This window comes from Xiphophorus hellerii, chromosome 2 (assembly GCF_003331165.1).
Source record: "Xiphophorus hellerii strain 12219 chromosome 2, Xiphophorus_hellerii-4.1, whole genome shotgun sequence".
NCBI classification, from domain to species: domain Eukaryota; kingdom Metazoa; phylum Chordata; class Actinopteri; order Cyprinodontiformes; family Poeciliidae; genus Xiphophorus; species Xiphophorus hellerii.
Genome location: NC_045673.1, coordinates 27,862,346 through 27,882,942, shown reverse-complemented (window position 1 = coordinate 27,882,942; position 20,597 = coordinate 27,862,346). Strand labels below are relative to the sequence as shown.

At 41.3% G+C, this 20,597-nt stretch overlaps 1 protein-coding gene across 1 annotated transcript; it reads right to left on the bottom strand.

Moving 5' to 3' along the window:
- Positions 1 to 798: 798 nt before the first annotated feature.
- Positions 799 to 20,210, bottom strand: ireb2 (iron-responsive element binding protein 2). Its single transcript, XM_032545443.1, has 22 exons — positions 20,186 to 20,210; positions 14,444 to 14,527; positions 14,198 to 14,363; positions 13,964 to 14,101; positions 13,636 to 13,875; positions 13,042 to 13,111; positions 12,756 to 12,939; positions 12,536 to 12,675; positions 12,267 to 12,438; positions 11,051 to 11,151; positions 9,990 to 10,106; positions 9,750 to 9,909; positions 9,452 to 9,587; positions 8,883 to 8,967; positions 8,647 to 8,803; positions 6,100 to 6,224; positions 5,924 to 6,028; positions 5,688 to 5,830; positions 4,905 to 5,052; positions 4,621 to 4,743; positions 3,287 to 3,472; positions 799 to 3,208 (listed from the first exon to the last, which is right to left on the bottom strand). Exons 1-22 carry the CDS (start codon positions 20,208 to 20,210, stop codon positions 3,050 to 3,052), a joined length of 2,964 nt encoding a protein of 987 aa, XP_032401334.1. The 3' UTR covers positions 799 to 3,049.
- Positions 20,211 to 20,597: the final 387 nt, after the last annotated feature.

Sequence of the window (20,597 nt, the reverse complement as noted above, 5' to 3'; positions counted from 1 at the left end):
TTGCTAGTTTGTATCGCGATTTTATGTCATTTCCTTTCTTAGGAACAACAGCCCACATCTGAGTTTCTTTTATTTTAGGTTTCATTTCAGCCCTGTCCCAGGAGAGGTCGCGTGAACCCCGCGGTCCATGCGCGGTCCAGCAAGGAGTCGAGTGGTACCGTGGAGCACACGCTTCACACCTGTTCCGGATGGTTTGGATATCAAACCTATTCTTTATAGTTTGGTTTTCACACCTATTCTGGAAGGTGTGAAAGTCAAACCATCCAGAACAGGTGTGAAGAAAAGACCTTCCAGAATAGGAAGTCAATTTCACACCTTTAATATGTTTTTAAAGACGTTTGAGTAAATAAAAATTGGGACAGTTACACACCAATACTACTTGTTCCTTTATGATGATGTCAATATTGGGAGTGAAATGGTGTCCAAGTTCTGTGTGAAAGCGATGAACGCTTTGCCACAAATTTTGTGCATCAACCCTGAAACAAAAAGTCGTACGAGAGCGAGAGACGAGTCCTGAGCACAGGCTGAAAAGACATTCAGACAAGAAGTCATTTTTAAGAAAGCCTCATAAAAAATGACAGATTTGTTTACAAATGCACTTTGGGGGCAGAAATGTGTGTAAATATTTTAATTTAAAAAAACTGAAACCAAAATATTCTCTCATTATTTTGACATTTATCAAATAGAAATACTTTGAGTATTTCTATTCTAACTGATGTAAAAAGAGGAAAATGGTTGCAAGCCAAATAAATGTTCAATTAAAAGGTTATATACAAAGAGACTCCACAACAGCACTGCTCAGAGACAAATAAGCGTGTCATCGCTGCCATTTATTAAAAATTATTTACATCAAGACGTGCTGTGAGGCGGTTCACTGCCCTCTCCCCCGGAACATTTCATCCTGCGATTTAAGCAATCCGCTCGGAACCAGGCGGCAAACAGACGATGAGCTACACTTCCCGTTAAACGAGGAGATGAACGCGCTTACAATGTCTTCACGAGGCACCAAAACAACAACAAAGGAAACATGAATCATTCTGGCAGCTGCTGATGAAAAGAAAGCATTGAACAAGTTTCAGACCGCTCATTAAATCACATGATGACACACCAGTGTGGAAATAATCAGCAACACAAACGGCATCAACCGTGACGTGCGTCGGTCCGGAGCGTCACGCAACGTTTGGTGGGTTTTTATGTTAAACACCTTAAATCCTTATATCAGTGCTGGAAATCTGTTGTTTTTTTTCCAGAAAAACACCTCTGACAAAGAGGTTGAAGTGATGTTTACCGAATGAGGTCATTCCACGTCACGAAGGACGCAGGAGCGAGATAAAAAGCTGTAATTACACCCGGAGCCAAATCAGTCATTATGGCGAGGAAAATGTTCTTAAAGCGAGACTTTTAATGAATAGTGGGGGATTTGGGAGATTTGACGATGATCGGGAGTTTTTGGTGAGACTGGTAGCTGCAGCGGCGGAGTGAGCGGATCAGATCTGGTTAGCACCAACAGCTAGCTCCTGATCAGCGCAGCTCGCAAGCTTATGGACGTCAGGATGATCTTTTATTAATTCATTTCTACCATTGTTGCTTTTACTTGCAGTCAGGGACCGATCAAAATCATTTCAACGGCCACAAATGGCCCCCGAGCCACACTTTGAACACCCCTGCATTAAAACGCAAAACATTTTTTGGTCCAGTTTCTAGTGCAAATATCTTAGTACACCTGAAATAAGACAAAACTAACTTACAAGGAACGTTTCAGCAAGAAATAGGAGCTTGTTTTAAGTAAATTATTCCTTAATACTGACTTTAAAAAAAGTAATAGTCCCACTTAGGACATGGGTATAACTTCTTACTGTAAGTTAAACAAATATACCAGTGAAACTAGTGATATTTAAAATTAATAAAGAATTATTTACTTAATTATTTAGCTCATATTTTGCTGAATAATTACTTTGAAGTTAATTTAGTCCAATCTCAAGTGTGCTGTTTTTGCAGGGCAAAAATATTTAAACTAAAGATGGATTTTTTTCCCCCCAAGTATACAATGCACCATTTCCACAGCATGATGCATCCACTACCATACAAATGTCTTGTCATGAAGACCAAAGAGGCCAATCTAACCATAAAGAGTTTCTCTGAACGGCGCTCAATGATCCGTGCAGAGTTGATGACAGTTTGGGTTCAATGGATGAAAGTTGAAAATAAAGTTCTGAAACAACAAGCAGCTCACATCAGAGCTGGTTCCGGATTGGTTAAAATGCGTTAGCATTACTGATTGGAGCAGACCGGATGTCCACCCTGTTGAAAATTTGTGGGTTATGCTTAAAATTTATCAGCATTTCTGGACAGACGATGCAGTCAGATGGACTGCCAGACTACAACGAAAAAAACTTTACTGAAGGACATTTGGCAAAATACTAGTGGGTGTATGTAGATATATTTGAGCGTGTATGGACACTTTGACCGATTGGAGAGTAGAGAAAACAGTGAATTATTGTTTTGAAAAATAAAATTGCTGGTTGTATGTTGTATTGTTGACCGACCATAAAATAAAAAGCCAAACTTGTGACTGGCATCGTACAGGTGAAGATCATTGACACACAATTGATTTCATCACAAAACTGATATTTTCTGGAAAATACCCAATTAAAGAAATATCCCCAGCACATGAGACGGTTCTGCTCTGACGGAAAAAAAAAAATAAATCATGCAGAATTCTGACATCGGGGGAAAACTGGCGATGCAGCGCTCCATCTTAGCTTCCCAAAGCGGTGTTGGCTACAGAACAGTCAAATGAAAAACCTTGAGAGTTCTCCAGCAAACACAAGACGACCACGTTTACAGGCAGTACATTCTCCACACATGGTGAACGCCGTCGTTTCTTCTTCTTCTTGGGTTTATAAGCCAGAAATGGTGACGTTTGTGTATTAACTTAAAAGACGCTTACGCTACAGGTTTTAAAAAAGAAAACGAACAAACAAAAAAAACGGACGTTCCAAAAGTCTGAGGACGTAGAAGCGGAGGAGACCGAGAACCGGCAGAGGATTCAGACCGAAGTCGGCTGCTGTTCGCCAGTGGCGGCGTCCGGTCCGCTTTCCACCACAGTCCGAGCGACGTACCTCAGAAGCCCCCCGTGTTGGAAAAAGATGACGTCCACCTCGGAGTCGAACAGCGCCGTGACGCTGAACGACGTCCCTTTGCTGGTCTGGAGGGAAAGAACCAAAAGAAATCAGTGGACTGTGTGGAGATTCCCAGAGACGCAGACGCTGCTCGGACGCCTTACCCTGACGGTCAGCTGGTGCCGCGGCCGCAGGCTCTCCGGCAGCGCCACGCTGAAGCGCTCCTTCCCGCTCAGCTCCAGCGTGTCGGCGTTTTGCCCCGCCACAAACTGCAGCGGCATTATGCCCATCCCCACCAGCTGGCTCTTGTGGAGCTTCTCGAAGCTCTCGGCGATGACGGCGCGGACGCCCTGGAAAAAACAAAACAAAAAAGGAATAAAGAAGGTTTATTCCTTTTTTTTTGCTATGTTATGATCTCTAACTTCATTGTGCTTGGAGATTTTCCAAGACAGAAACAAACAAAGTAGCAAAGCTGGTCGATACGACTTATAAATCAAATGTATGATTTTTTTTTTTTATACCCAATTTGATTTCCGATTTTAATAAATTTTTATTTAGAGCTTAGATTGGGTTGGGCTCAGGCCATAAATCTAACCTCAAATTTTTCCTCCTTACATTTTTTTCTTCACATGACAGAAAATATCTTAAAAACTGTTTTTTATTTCAGTAATTCCTTTTGTGGATTGACGTGAATTCAAAGTTCAAATAAATAGAAGCTGGTCAAACAAGATGGCGGCTCTGGGGTGCGATAACGTCACTCGACCCAGCCCATTGGTGGAGAAAAAAAAACAAAAGATTTTTGAAAAATTGAATCTTTAAAAACAGAAAATTAGATTAATTGATACAATTGAAGTGGTGCATGATTGCAAAGTGAAAGGCAAAGGACATAAATATTGTTTTCAGATTTTATAGTGTATTTTTAAAACCCTAAAATAAAATCCAGGAACTTCAGAAATCTCCTAATCTGCAAGGAAAAGCTGGTCAAAGCTGTAAAAGGTTTGAAACTGAGGTGGAGGTTCACCTTCCAGCAGCCGACTCGTGCTTTAACCCTAACATAATCATTTGTTGGAATGGCCCAGTCAAAGTCCACCTCGGAGTCGAACAAGGTGGACTAAATCCACCTAAATCCTATTAAGCCTCTGTGTAAAAACTAGAAAATGAATGTTCACAAATTATTTTAATGTAATTTCAATATACAATCAACATTCATGGTGCGTAATGTTAAAGTATGACTATAAGTGTGTGTGTGTTTGTTTTAATACCTTGTGGGGACCATTTTCCTGACACTTGCTACGTTGCGGGGACCCACTGCGCTGTTTTTGGGTCAGGGGTCAGATTTAGGACTAAGGTTTTGGTTGAGTTAGGTATGTAATAGATAGGGTAGGGGTAAGGCTTAGGCTGTAGAAATAAATGGAAGTCAATGGAAAGCCCCCACAAAGATAGCCATGCAAACATGTGTGTGTGCATGCGTGTGTGTGTGTGTGTGTGTGTGATTTACCAGCAGGTACGGTCCCTTAGCTACCCAGTCCCTGGAGTTTCCAGAGCCGTAGTCTTTTCCTGCCAGGATGATGAGGGGTGTGCCGTCTCTCTGATAGCGATCAGCTGCCTCAAACACATCCAGCTGCGCACACACACACACACACACACACCCACACACACACACACACACACACACACGCACGCACAGAGAGAGAGAGAGAGAGAACCATTGAAACTGGACTCAGGCTGAATCAACCAGCACTCAACATTTACATGGACTAGACCGGTTAGGTTTCCTCTCACAGTCTGGCCAGAGGGAATATGCAGAGTCTTTGGGCCCGGCTTGCCGATGAACCGATTGTGGAGCTTGATGCTGGCGAAGGTTCCTCTCATCATCACCGCGTCGTTCCCTCGGCGAGCGCCGTACGAGTTAAACTCCCGCGGCGTCAGCCTGACACAACGAGAGAGTTAAGTTCATTTGAAGCAACTTGGTGAATAAAAAGCTGCGTCTAGGCCTAGGTCACAGTTAGCAATAAATCAATGAAACGCTGCTAACATTTGATGCTAAGTGTGAAGTACGCACTACCTGACACTTTTGTCTGTTTCCCCTGTCTAAGCTTAAAGATGGTTGTTTATTGAAATGCAATTTCTAATTCATTTTATTTGTTGTTTTCTATTGTTTTGTTGATTTGTTTTGGATATATAAAATATCTTCCAGTTCCGGTGTTAAATGCTTGTAAAAATTTAAAGTTTATTCATCTTCTTGCATTATTATGCCATTAACCTTACAGTGAAAATGGTCTCAAAACAGCAATAGTGTCGTTTATCGCAATAACTTCTGGGACAACTTATCGTCCAGCAACATTTTTTGTCGTGACGGGTCTAGTTCCAGCATCAATTATTCTTTTGAAATAAAAGTTTATTGATCTTTTGATGGGTGTACTTGCACTAATATGCCATCATTGTTATTATTATACTAGTTGAAAGTGGTCTCAAAATGACAATATTGTCAATTTATCACAATAACTTCTGTGACCATTTATCGTCCAGAGAAATCAGCACATCAGCTGGCGGCCTGGCACCGACCGTTTGCTCTGCAGGTACTTGGCGGCGGCGCTGACTCTGGCGATGCTGCCGGCTGGCGAGATGTGATCCGTGGTCACTTTGTCTCCGAGGAACAGTAAGGCGTGAGCGTTTTCTATCGACTGGGGCGGAGGAATATCTTTACTCTGGGATGAAAAAAACGATAAAAGGGTAAGAGGTGAGAAGGCGACGGTTGCTGCGATGCAGGAAGAAGCGCCGGCTCTGATGGAGGGACGTACGAGTTTGGTGAAGAACGGCGGCGAGCGGATATACGTGGACTTGTGATCCCAGGGGAAAACCACAGAGTCTGGACATTCAATCTTGTTCCAAAACGTGTTCCCTTTCTGAAGGAGAGCAAATGTCTCATGGTTTGCATGTGCAGCAGGATTTATTCAACAACAGAACGGGTTCTGACCTCCATCCTCCTCCTGAGGTCCTTAAAGATGGAGGAGATGACCGAGTCCTCCTCGGTCTGTTGGACCTCCTCTCTGGACGGCCAAATGTCACGAAGATACACTTCCTTACCCTCCGAAGTCCGGCCTGTTCAATTTGAAACATAAGCTGAAAATCAGGTTTTTGAACATGTTCGCTTTTTACAAGAGCTTTCCGAGGAAAAGCAGAGGGAACACAAGGCTTGAAGAGAAAAAAAAATCATATCCTTGGAACTTTTTCACATTTTGACACTTTTTTTTTTGTTGTCATTTCTTCTTTGCTAAATTGTTCAGATTAAATCAGATTGGATGGAGAGTAACAAGAGATGCGAACATTTCTGGAACAACTTCACCTGCTGGCAAGATGCACCAGAGAGGGACGAGGATCTGGGGCCTCATGCATAAAGCGCGCGCACAAAAAATGAGAGGTGCCACATTTTACGCACAAGTCGGCATGTGTAAAAATGAGCTTTGCGTCAAAGTTTGCGTAAATATACACACACTTTTCCGCTGTCGTGAAAATATGCGGCAGCCACGCAAAATTTCCTGTGGACAATATCAAACTACAAAGCGTCAAAACTGACCTAAATACACTGAAATCCGACTTCCTTCAGTTATTTAGACCAAGACGTTTCAAACCCGAAATTCTTTTCATGGTTTTAATATTTTATTGTTTAAATGTAAACGATGAAACTGAACCGCATTTATCCTCAGACAATAAGCTAACACGCACACAAAATAAAGAAAATAAAAATAAAAAAGGATGTGAAAAGCTCATCAGAATGTAAATAGCACTTTTTCTCAGTTTCCTTCTCATAAAGATGTAACGCATTGGTCCGTGCGCCGAAGCGCATGAAACGCATCTATGGGGTCATTTCATTCTGACTGGGAAAGAAAACAGGGTTGGACCAGCAGATTAACTCCAAACAGGTTTGATTATTTTTAAGGTGATCAAGGTGGGCACAATCACACGGATTCAAGTAGCTGCGCGAAGGTGAGCCGCGTAATTGTGTAGCGCTTTGGCTCTGATGGAGAACATCGCCAATGGAAGGATTCAGAGGGAGCGATTGATCATATTGATCTGCTGGGAAATGTTGATGATGGTTTATTAGCGTTTAGATTAATCCAGACTGATCATCCTGAAGCTCTGAGCAAAACTTAAAGAGCCGTGCGGTACCGGTACCGCTCCAGCTGCAGTCATCCTTCAGTGGAGCCGCCCGCTTTGTGAATGCGCCTTATGGACAGAAATCATCTCTATTCTGTAAACGCACAACTTCTGCACGATTCCACTATTTAGAATAAACGTCCACATTCCCACTCAAATGACTCCCTGACTCTCTGTCCGCCCGGCTGAAAGCGTTGCTGTTCAAACAGCACGATTTCTTTTTTTTTGGGGGGGGGGATTTTTTTTCTTTAAAATGTATTATTTTTATTTTTGTGAAGTGACCTTATGTGTCCTGAAAGCACATTTAAAATAAAATATATAGTTATTATTATTAAAAATATTTATACTGCTACAAACAAGGACGTTGCCATGGTTATTCCTTCACGTGGTGGCAGACTTTCTTGTATTTATACTAATTTACATTAAGATGTATTTATGGGTGGCGACAGGACGGACCAGCAGCTGCTCTATTTCCTGCAAATTGGGGTTTATAAAGGAAAGGTGCGCGGCCATGTGTGTACATCCGAATTTTTTTGTGCGCCGCACTTTTCTAAATTTTTCCGTACACCAAGTTTTAGTGTGAAAACTGCGCACTCTTTTAAGCATGAGGCCCCTGGTGATTGAAGCTTTCCTGTAACACTTTAAATACTGAGCCGACCAGAAGCCTTCTTGGTTTGATTGGGGTTCAAAATTGCAACATTTGCTACGTTTTCAGCTGCTGCGGTTCGCTTTCACACAGCACTGGGTCAAACAAACCAAACTGAAAAACCTGCCGCCTGCGGTGGCGCTGCACCAAGAAACGCTTAAGGAAATGACATAAATCTCAGAAGAAGATGTGAGTGCAAACTTCTTCTTTGCAAAATGTAAACAAAAATAGAGTAGCGTCAGATTTTAGCGGTTGTAGGATTTCTCTTTTGCCTTTGGCTAAAGTCCACAAGCCATTTCTCCTGCTAGCGCGAGACACGTGCATTTGTTTTGGTTGTATTTACCCAGAATGCTGTGCTCTACAATCTACTTCCTGATTTTAGACTAAAATGCTTAATTTTAGTCTCATCTGTGTAAAAAAAAAAAAAAAAAAAAAAAAAAAACAGAAACAAAGAAATACTTCTAAAAATGACAAAATAATTCCAGACCTTTTCCAAAGCATCTATGCAGAGCAAATGAAATGTTTAGATTAAAAAACTACCAGATTGCAGAAGATAAATGATTCTTTTTTTACTTCGCCAGCGGTTGAGATGTGACTAAACAAGACTCTGAATCCCTTTCTGCTCACTGACTGTAATCCGACCAAATTCCTCAAATCCCCGGCTGATCTCCAGCTTCTAGACAAACAGCTTAATGGAGCTGCGGGCGGAGCTCGTCTCACCTAGAGGCTCTTTCTCAAAGTCGATTCCCACCGTGCCTGCGATGGCGTACGCCACGACCAGGGGAGGGGAGGCCAGGTAGTTGGCGCGCACGCAGTCACACAGGCGGCCTTCGAAGTGCCTGTTGCCAGACAACACACCGCAGGCCACCAGGTCCCCCTGAAACGACGAACAGCGGTGTAGAGTCTGAGTGAGGGCAGGCGGAGAGCGGCGTGGTGGTGGCGGCGGGGGGAGTTACCTTTTTGATGGCGTCGACTACGGCTTCTGGTAGCGGCGCCGTGTTCCCCACGCAGGTGGCGCAGCCGTAACCTATGACCTCGAACCTGTCACATGATCACAGCCATTATTTATGCAACTTATATTCATAATAACTTTAATGTTGATCAATATGTTCGATGTGTATTTGTTTGATGATTTTGATGATGGTATTTGACTGGATGATGTTTTTATGGTTTAAGGCACTTTAAACTTCCCGGTTACTGAAGTGTGCTACACAAATAAATAAACTTGACATTTTCTTTAGAAGAAAATGGATCCATCCTTAAAAAAAAAAGGTTTTATCTCTGTTTTCTTATTCTAAAACAAAGAAATAAAAGACTTATAAAAGTTACAACAAATTCCCTGCAGTATATTATTATAAAATATGTTATGGTGATTGAACATTAGCGGCTCTAAAGGAGTTTTATTTAACCAGATCGAGGCTAAAACCTTCTCTCTGACATGTAAAGTGTAAATATGTAACTGAAACCTGTTCAACGAAGCTGCTGATGTCATTTCCTGTGCTGTCAGTGCATGAAACCTGCTCACCCCAGCTGGTTGAAGTAAGGCAGGACTCCACTGGCGTTGAGGTAGTGGGTGACCATGCCACTTCCAGGAGCCAGGCTGGTCCGGATGTAGGGCTTGACGACGAGCCCGGCTTCTACGGCCTTCTTGGCCATCAGGCCTGTCGACGGCGAGGAACAGAGTGAGCAAAGTCGAGCTGCGACCTTGATGAAAAATGTTCTCGCGCTATCTGTGTTGTGTCCAGCTTCCACCGCCTTGAAGCTGAACTAAATTTTGCTGGGAAGACTAAACAGTTCATGTCTGAATTTAAACTTTGGCATACCTGCGGTGAGCATGACAGATGGGTTGCAGTTGTTGGTGCAACTGATGACGGCGGCGATGACCACGGACCCGTGTGCCAGCTCATACTCCTGACCGCAGTGCAGGAAGGGGACGCGGACGTCCTGCTTCTCCTTGGAGATGTGGAAGCCTTTAAATCCCACCTGGGACAAAAGGAGAAGTTACTGGAAAGCTCCGCTGCCTAGCAACAAGAGGAATCGGTACATACACCCGTCCAGGTTACCTTCTCGTTGAGGCAGCTCTGGAAGTCGTCCTTCATGCTGCTGACGGCCACTCTGTCTTGCGGTCTTTTGGGTCCGCTTACTTGGGGAACCATGGAGCTCAGGTTGATCTCGATCACCTGCACAAACGTCGCTAGCTTCAGCAGAGCTCATTGAATATACCGTGGCTTCTAAAACCTTTCAGACGATGCATTTAAGTTGACAGAGAGTCAAGGGCAAAAGAATACAGCTGCATCTAAATTAGAATACAGTTTTAAAAGTTAATTTAGTTTAGGAATTCAATTCAAAAATTTAAACCAGTGTAATGTATTAAGAGTTAATTTCTGTTAAATTTAATGGAAATGGTTTAAAGATAATGAAAATTCAACATAATGTTTCTCACTAAGTCTAATTAAGCATTTTAATAAAAAGCATTAAACTGAAGCAGGCAGTCACTATAACAAAGGTTTGCAAAACTTTGTCCATATTTCACTAACGTTGAAATTAATTTTTTTTCCAATTGCAGTGTTTTCATCAAAAAACAATTAAAATGTCACATGAATACGTTTGTTCATAGTTAAACATGCCGCGCCGTCCTCCTCCAACTACTTCCTGTTGTTTTCTTCGTCTTTTCCGTCAGTAGTAACATACAGCTGCTGATCGTGTGACTCGTGTGATGTGAAAGAAGCGTTTTCATTGCGGTTTGGTGAAATGCACTAATTTTGATACCACTGATAAACCACCTCATCCTAGTGCAAAAGCTTTCTATCCAAAAACTGGAGTTTTTTCAAAATTGGCGTCTTTAATTTAAGCAAATATGTTTTTAATTCCAATTTTCACTATTTTATGGTCAAACACACACCCTCAATAGGTCTTTGCTAAAGTATTTAGCTGTTCAGAGAAAGCTGTGTTCAACAGTTGAGGGGAAGAAAAAAAGTGTCACACAGACTGCCTGCCCCTTTTCCCCAAATATATCATCTTGTGTTTAAGGAAGCAGAATAACATCTGACTTTCACTTTTCGAATTGAATTACTAAAAAACAAACAAAAAAAACCAACTTTTTTTTAATCTGATGTGAAATTACCTCTGAGAACTGAGGATCTTCTGAGGATTCTTCATAGCTCCGGAAAAGATTTACAGCCTTCATGTAGGACTCCAATAATTTGAGCTTTTCGTCAGTGAAATCTGGAAGGATGAATTAAACTACATTACAGAAAAAAACGGGACATTTCATACAAAATCCACTTTTTTTTTTCTTAGCTCAAACACATTTCATGTGTAGGTGGAAGTCTCTTTGGAAAAGTTGAACTTGGTCTTCATAAATATCTTTATATTCTATCAGAGTCATAGTTTTCATCCTGTTCAGTTTTCTCTTTTTCCAATTGTGTCTTCTGAACAACTGCATCACAGTTTTTGCTATGGATCTGCTAAACATGGACATCAACATATGGCTAACCAATTGTGTGAATCCACCATTTTTATTTCTCGCAGTAATTTTGTGATCCAATTTCCAAGGATGCCAAAACTACGTGTGGATAAGTCATTCATTGCACCGTCCCTGAGCATCAGAAACACAGCAGAGCAGTGAGCTGTAAATAATGCCGGAATGACAAGAAGCTTCATTTTAGACAGAAATTTATTGTGTTTGTACAACGTCCTGTGTGTACGACGTCCTGTCCGTTGTTTAGCATTGTGCTTTCTGATTCTATTAGCGCATTATGCTAGGTTTTAGATCCTTGGACATAATCGGACTGCGTGTTTTGAATAGTATTGTGGTATAAACAAAAACAATAAAAAATTGTTTTTGACGTTTTTGTTTTGGGCACCACATGATCCACAGTCGGCGCTAGCAATAGCTAACTCGCTAACTATGTTGAGGTTTTGTTTACAAGACGTGTTCAGTCATATTGTGGTAGCATTTGAATTTTTAAAAGGTATCGACTCATAGTTTGTGTTAAAATATTGTTGAAGTCTTTTAATTAATTTTAGAATAAAAAGTTAGATAAATGGATTTCTGCTGTTAAACTACAAAAATGGCTGAACGAGATAAAAGTGGAGCACTGTGACCTGGAGGGGGGCGGGGCGTGAAGTGCCTCAATTGCATTTAAAGAGACCGTACCAAAACAAGTTGCTCTCAAACGCACCTCAGAACAGGGGTCAAAGATGGAGCTACAATAACGAGGAATTCAGACCAAAGCACTGCAGTTTCTCTTTAAATAAACCAAAACTGAATGATTTAAATAGAAACAGGACAAAATTAAAAGCATGACATGTCCACTTTAATTGCTCATTTTACTCACTTGTCTTTTTAAAGTGCTTGAGTGTTACGTGGTCGATGGGGAAAAAGCTGACAGTGGCGTTGTATTCTGGACACATATTGGCGATGGTGGTCCGGTCAGGCGCCGACAGCTGGGAGACACCTGGTCCAAAAAACTCAACAAACTTCCCAGAGATTCCCGCCTGCCGCAAGTGCTGAGAAAACAAAAGATCAGAGAGACAAACCCGAAGCTCAGAGCATTGTTATCTGGAACATTTAAAGCTACTCTGGTGAACGACCCTATAAAGGAACCTTTGTGATGCCAAGGACGATGTCGATGGAGGTGGCCAGCGGGTTGATGGAGCCCACCAGTTTACAGCCCACCACCTGAGGTAGGGTCAGCGACACCGGTTGGCCCAGCATCACCGCTTCAGACTCGATTCCTCCAACGCCTGGAAAAAATTGTGAAGCCAGTTACTGATGATGCAGTTTAAACGAAAAGCTGAGAAACGTCGGTTAGACGAGGCCGTACCCCATCCCAGGATTCCCAGGCCGTTGATCATGGTGGTGTGGGAGTCAGTGCCCACCACGCTGTCGGGGTAGATCAGGCCGTCGCTGACCTGCACCACCCTGGACAGGTACTCCAGGTTCACCTGGTGGACGGCGCCGACGTCGGGAGGAACCACGTTCACATTTTTAAAAGCCTTCGAACACCACTGTTGGGCAGAAAGGTTGGTGCTCAACGAAGAGTCTCGTCCAAATGAACATTCATTTTATCTTCTCTACGGGAAATCCAAACACAAGTGATGTTTTGGTACCTTAAAAAAATGAAGCCTCTCTTTGTTTCGCTGCAGTTCCATTTCTTGGTTCTTCAAAGCCGTTTCCACTCTGCAAAAAAGATTAAGTAAAATCCACAGTGAGCTCCAAGCTCCAACAAAGAAAACACTGAGCAAAAAAATAATATCTACATTACCTTGCAAGTATGCTTAACTGGTGCACGACCTTTGAACTTCACCACATCGAAATGAATAACAGAAATCCTTTCTAATGCCTAATTTAGGATAATCTCGCTCTCATATTTTTACTGTTGCTGCAATTCTGCAAGTATTTTACAGTGTGTGGTGTGTTTAGGGTAATGAACAAGTGTTTGTTTTCTGCCATACACACAGTACTTTGGATTTAGCCTTTGGATGTTCTTTCAGCAATTGGCCTTTTATGAGTCTGTATACTCCATTTAACAATTGTTTACTAAATTTGTTGACGACAATTTCAATGATCAATTAATCGAATTAATCATTTCAGCCCTTGTTCAAAGGTCATGAATACTTCTGCAAAGGACTGAAACTCTTTGAACCTAATGCCAGTGTTACACAGACTGAATCAGTCAAACCCTCTAACTAGTGAAGACGTACTCAGAAACGGGCTGCAGGTGGAAGGGGCAGAGCAGGGGAGTGTTTTCGATCTGCTGGACAGAGGTAGGACGGCCCGACGAGGCGGGGAGGTCGCTGCAGGCGGCCTTGCTGCAGGAGCCCCGCTGGCCCCCGCAGTGGGAGCCGCCTCTGGACGGAGGCCGGGCCGCTGTGGAACGAGGAGGAGGCTGGCTCTGGTTGGAGCCGTCACCGCCGCCTGGGTTGGGAGCGTTCTGTATGGCGCTGGTATGACGAGGTTTAAAGGTTAAAAGGAAATAAAGGCCGACGTAAGCATACAAAGGTGGGATTTCTTTCCAGTTAATTAACAAACCATTTGCTGTAATCAATTTGTAGCGAGTGGTCTACGATGAGGTCTGTGGGGCATTTAGGGTTCACTAGGTCGGGGTCCACGCCCTGTTTGGCCACAGCGTCTCTCATAGCTGCCAGGTCCACCATAGCAGGAATACCACTGATACACAACCACAACAAAAAAAAAAGTGTTTATTTTTTGTTCCCAACTATCACTTTCTTCACAGCTGAGGAATTAAAAAGTGAGTAAACTCACGTGAAGTCCTGCAGAAGGACTCGTGCCGGGGAGAACGGCACCTCTGCTTTTTCCTGCTGCTCCTGCCAGTCCAAGATGTTCTGCACATCCTCCTCTTTCGTGTAGAAGCCGTCGCAGTTGCGAATCGCCGCCTCCAGCAAGATCCGGACGGACAGCGGCAGTTTGTCTGCGTGTCGTAAATAAAGAGTTGATTCTCCAGGGGGTACGGCTGACGTTACGACAGACACGGTGCGGCGGTGAACTCACCGTATCTCGGGTCGCCTAATTTACATGGGTTGTAGAACTTGATGCCATCTGGTAGCGTGTCGATTAGATGGGCGTACGGGTGCTCTGAGGAGGAGAAGTTAATGCTTAGACCAAAAAGAACATTTAATGTGCTCTAGTAATTAAAGATATCACTGATACTCTTTTAAATTCTTTTATTTTAAACAGAGTCACATGACAGTAATAACAGTGTTCCTGCAGGTTTCACCAACTCAAATTTAGGACATTTTAAGACCATTATGAATAAAATTTAAGGCCTGTACAGAAATGTATAAAAAAAAGGTGATTGTTTTTCAGGGCGCCAAAGTTTTTTTACACAGAATGCGTCTAGCATCGTACAGGTTCAAATTCAAATTGATCCCAAAGGGGAATGAAATGTCCTTGTAACTCATCAATTCAGATTGTTCAAAGTTTTTGCAGACGGTTGTGATGGCAGTTGCAAAGACGAACGTCGCCCCAGGCAACTGGTGTTAAGTTTACACTTACAAATAAAAGACACCAGCTAGCTATTAGCAGCTTGTTACCGCACAGGTCACAGTGTATGAAGATGTCTACATGCAATTCAAACTTCTGCCCAACAGAAAAGTCTGGGGGGAAAAAAAATACTACATAGAATATATAAGAATAAGTAGTCCTGCCACGACAAAAATTGAGACCTGTGATTAATTTATTTGAGGCCATCTTTGATGAATTTAAAGGGGCAGTAATATGTTTTCCAGACACATAGTGCCATTTTATGGCATAGTCAAGAAACAATGTTACCTTCAGTTGTTATAAAAATGTTACATATACCAACTATGACTTAAAAGAAATTTTATAATACACTAGGGAATTTTTTTCCCTATTGTATTAAAGCCTGGCGGGCCACTCGGCTAAGTCATTTACTTATTTTAAATACGTTTTTTTTGTACACCAATAATATCGACAGTAAAGACAGGATGAGATGGTTTATAGTTTACTTGTTGGACTACCGTCACATGCTCATGCACCTCTGAATGTTTGTAACTTCATTTTTTAATACAAAACATGGTGTGCCACTGGTGGACTGTCCCAAGGCCTCTATCACCGGACTTAGCAGGTTTTCTGGGGGAAACCCTGTTATTAATTTATGGAACGCCTTGAAATTGGACCCCTGTATCTTTAAAAGTGCGTCTCGAAGGCGGAGCGAAATCCCTCCAGGCAGTTTGCACAACTGAGTGGTTCCCATGGAGATTAAAGGATTTCTCAAACATGAATGAAAGAATCAAAGCAACGCTCCAGGTATGTTTTTGATGGTAACATCATGCAACATTATAACATGATGTAAAGTTAATACTGCCCCTTTAAGGCCAACCATCTAAGCATTCAGAGCATCAAACTGTAAGTTCAGCTCTCATCTTCCTCAACTTTACCACATCTATTGTCAAATCACACAATACACGGATGAGACCTGTCATCAAGAAGCAACAACACTGCCTGCTTTGTGCCGTTTAAGATTTTAAAAGCTTACTGAAAAAACACAGAAGCAAGTACGGAGGTTTTCATTTTATTGCTCAATAATGTAAACAGACGGAAGCCACATTCCTGCAAAGGAGATAATAAGCAGGAGGGACGGACACACTGGGGGCATTCCTTATCTCTGCAGCATTTCCTGAAAACAGACTCAACAATATGGTGGCGTCGCAGCCTGACGTATCGAAACAGGTAAAGGTTGGTTTACTGTATCAAGTTAGGCAGAGGCTTTAAGAAGTTACAGGCTAGAAATTAAATTGGACTTCATATTCACCAGTCTGACTAGTGCAACACTGTTTTAAAACCTATGACGGAGTCGCATTACTGTAAAAAAAAAAAAGTTGTACGAGACGAGAAAAATAATAATACGAGAAAAAAGTTGTTATAAGAAAAAACTTATAATATTATCAGAATAAAGTCATAATATCAGTGGATTCAAGTAATAATGTTATGACAACTCCCATCAGTGACGTGCAGTGAGGTTCATAGCTGGCGAGGCACTGACTTAATCATAATCAGATTTACAAATATAGACCCCCTGAATGTAATTGTTTACATAAGGAAATTTCGTGCATGCAGACAACGATGGAGGGCAAAAACTATTCTTCTTCATTTCATCCATAACCGCGCTGCCGCCGTAGAATAATTCTGTTACCTCAATCAGACTTGGACATGTAGGTATTATTAATTTCATGCTGTGCTCCACAGCAAAGGGGAAAACCATTAAAGTACAACTCAAAACCACGTCTTTCTCGCTCTCTGTATCAGCGCAGCTACGCGCAGACTCGTTGCCATAGAAATTGAGAACAACGCCACAAAAAAACAAAACTCAAGATATTTCCCACACAAAGAGCAGGACATTCAGTCTGTTGCAGTAGTATGGTTTTAGGCTTAATGTTTATTTTGCAATTATTAATACGTGATTGCTGTGGTACAAAAAGAAAACTATAAATATATCGATGCACTTGACTGTATGGCAGGGGTCTCAAACTCCAGTCCTCAAGGGCCGCTGTCCTGCAGTTTATAGATGTGCCACAGGTACAAAACACTGGAATGAAATGGCTTAATTACCTCCTTATTGTGTAGATCAGTTCTCCAGAGCCGTAATGACCTAATTATTCTGTTCAGGTGGTGCAGCAGAGGCTCATCTAAAAGTTGCAGGACAGCGGCCCTTGAGGACTGGAGTTTGACACCTGTGCTGTATTACTAGCTCCATGGCCAGCTCCCTGTTACTGTCTCTTACTCTGCAGTTGTGGAGTCACAATGTCTGAGATCATGAGCGCCCCCTGCCATGAGGCAAGAGAACTGCCTGCCTCACGTCGAATCTGTTCTCTGCCGTTTCTGATCGCTCCTCAGCACACGAAACACGTTACACACACAGATGGTGACAAAAAACACTGTACATTGTATACATAAGCTAAATTATGGAAAATCAGTTCATATATTAAATGTTTTTTAGCCATTTTATTGGCGACCTACAGACAGGAGGAACATGCTCTCATCGAGTGGCAGCCAGTGCAGTTAGTGAGAGGTTGATCAATCCCAGGTGAGGCTCAGCTCGCTGCTGCCTCACCGGCTTCGCTTCCAAGCATTTGAATGGGAAAATGCGAAAATTCAGCGATTTTGAAGAGAAACATAATCAGAATTGGTTAAGCTAAATGAAAAATAAATACTTTATAGCAGTGGTCCCCAACCACCGGGCCGCGCAAGAAATAATAAACTACTTCCGGATCTTTTATTTTGAAAATCCTAAACCGGATTTTACCGGTTACGTCTTGCGAGTCAAAATTGAGCCAACTTGCAGCAGAATGGGTAACAAAAGTAACAAAACAACATCAGAGTACTGCGCCCCCCCCGCCGAACAACAGCATTGGACTCGATACTTACGACGCGCACCCCCCCAGTCCGCAGCAAAATTGAGAAGGGCTGACCGGTCCGTGCGACTAAAAAGGTTGGGGACTGCTGCTTTATAGTACAAACCACAGGGTGAAAATAGCAATATAAATTATTTTATCATTATATATTATTTTTCCATGATGACAGGTGAGGCTCTGCCTCATCTGACCGCACGTCACTGACTCCCATGCAAACAATTATAAAGAGTTAAAATGTAGAATGTTTAAATTTCTGTGGAGCTATATGTCATATCTTAAGACATCAGCATCAAATTATTGTCAATAGCAGAAGTTTAAAACGTGTTAACATTGTGACTTTATTCTCATAATATTATGACTTTATTCTTATATTTTCAAAAAGAAAAATCTTAGTCTGGCCCTATTGATCTGTCATAAAAACCACAGTTGGAGAGCAATGTCAGTCAAGCAGCTGACTGCTGGCTACCGGAGCAGATACCACCACTAATCAATATCCACATACATGGTATGGATTACATTATTAGATGTGCAATAATCAATATAGTACAAGTTGAGCTGACATAGTAATATTTGTTGCTTTTGTTAGGTCATGTTTTAAACTATAAACAGTTTACTCAAAATTACTGTATCTAACTTTAAAAATCTCAGACATAAGATTAGAAAAGAGCTGTAAAATCAAAAAAGCTTAATTTCCCCCATTAAATGAAACATAGTTACTATTAGAGAATAGAAGAGAATACTTCTTCTATTCTGTTAATTAAAAGAGGCCCTACCATCAGGTGGGAAAATTATTCTCAACAATAGTTCACAAACAATCTTCAGCTTTTTATGTTTAGTTGCTCTCTAGGCGACAGCTTGATTTAACATTCAAATTTCCTGTCACACATAAAGTATTGTGTATTTTTACAAAATACTGCCTTGCAGGTATGTTCACCGGCAATAAAACGACTCTGTGCACAAAGAGGTTGTCACAGACAAAACCAATTCATGGCCACTGGCTACAGAGTAGCAACAAGAAAAAGAATAAACACAGTAGAACCTGATTAGTCTCACACTTCAATAGATGCAAGAGTGAAAAGAAAAACAAAGTAAAATGGTTTCCTACTCAGCTTCAATTACAAAATCCCACAATTTTCAGACTAAATTTCACTTAATATTGAGGCATTTTAACAAGAGTTAACTATTTGTATGGCAGATATTTCTACAATGGAAAAGAATTTAAAACAAATCATTCATATTCCAGTCACTAGTATGAGGAGATGGTTGGATAATATTGAGACAGCTGTATATGAGGTAAAGTTTTAAACTTCAGATCTTTTCTCATTTTATCCAAAATATATAATTCAAATTTCCTATTTGTTTCCTATGTAGGAACCCTGAATGCCACACAGTGAAGCCAGGTATAGACTCTACATATTCACCACATAGAAACAATATATATATTCTACATATAACCATGCACTGTTGAATCTTATGTGTTGTTATTACCAACATAGATATAAATACAGATGCTGTGGTAATAGAGTAAAAACAAAAAACTGTATAACCGTATCTAGGTAGCAGCAGCAGAATGTGTACAGGTGTGTAATTATGTATTAGTTTACGCATTAATAGTGTTATAATAGGTAATACTGCAACGCAGTAAAGTTAAGAATTAAGTAATAATGTATACGAGTTACAAACACTGATAAAGCAGGGACTTTTTAAAGAAACCTTTTGCTTGTTGTTAAATATATTACAATTTGGAGATTTTCACTGACTGGCTCTGGTCTGAAAGGCCGATTTTTTTTTTTTTTCAGCAAATATTATAACACTAAACCCAGACTCTTCATAAATTATGTAATGACTGTAAACGGTCAATGTAAAAGTGTTGTGTGCCAGGTTTTCATTAAAACATCTTAGCATGTTTTCATAATGACAAGGTGAGGAAGAGAGGTGCAGAGCTAGCCTAGGTGCGAGCTGCTAACATACCCTCTTATCGTACAGCACACTTGTGCAGAGCACTTATCGAGCTACCGGCTTAACCTCTTCTAGAGATAACAAGAACCAGTTTAGTTATAAAACAAAACACAAGCAGGAGACATTTAGGTAAAAGTCGTGGCAATGGCATCAAGAAAAGACACCAACGGGTTTAGCCTTTAGCATTGTCTTTTTTACCATACTAGCTGTCATATCTGTATTATTGCGTTAGCTACGTGCTAGCTTTTCTGTCGGGGCCCTTTATATAACGTTCACGTGAAACAGGCCGAAGTTCTCCTACGAGCGAAGAGTCCGTTTCAGAACAGTTTTTTTTCGGTTAGTTTACACGCTGTGGCCACTCGTAGTTGTCCTGAGAAGGTTCGTAAAAGACTCGTTTTACCTTTAATTGTCGCATTGAGCGCCATGATGACTCCTGAAATCAACACGGGCCCCTTCTCCCACTGCAGAACCAACCCAAGGCTGACCAATTACAAAACAGCAAACAGTAATTTAACCAATCAGAGTACAGAGCTGCTCGGTCACGCCCAACCAGAAATTTGTAGTAGAATAAACATTAAAAAAAACCACAATTTTTAGAAACTATCTGGATAAAAAAAAGTCATGTTTTTAAGAAATACAACAGGATTTGTTACAGGTGAAAGTTGAGCTACTATCTTATTATCATTATTATTAATAGGTAATAATGACAAAATACTATCTCACAATAAGATTACATGCTCCTCAGTCATAATAATGAGATATAGTCTCTATCACTAATTAGCTTTAACATTATCATGAGATGCATAACTATA

Excerpts from the sequence above, each read along its gene's own strand:
- ireb2 (XM_032545443.1), bottom strand. The coding sequence starts at position 20,210 with ATGGCGCTCAATGCGACAATTAAAG. Across the intron at positions 13,876-13,963 it reads CAAATTGATTACAGCAAATG|CGCCATACAGAACGCTCCCA; the intron begins GTTTGTTAATTA and ends TCGTCATACCAG. Across the intron at positions 10,107-11,050 it reads AAGATCCTCAGTTCTCAGAG|GTGATCGAGATCAACCTGAG; the intron begins GTAATTTCACAT and ends ACGTTTGTGCAG.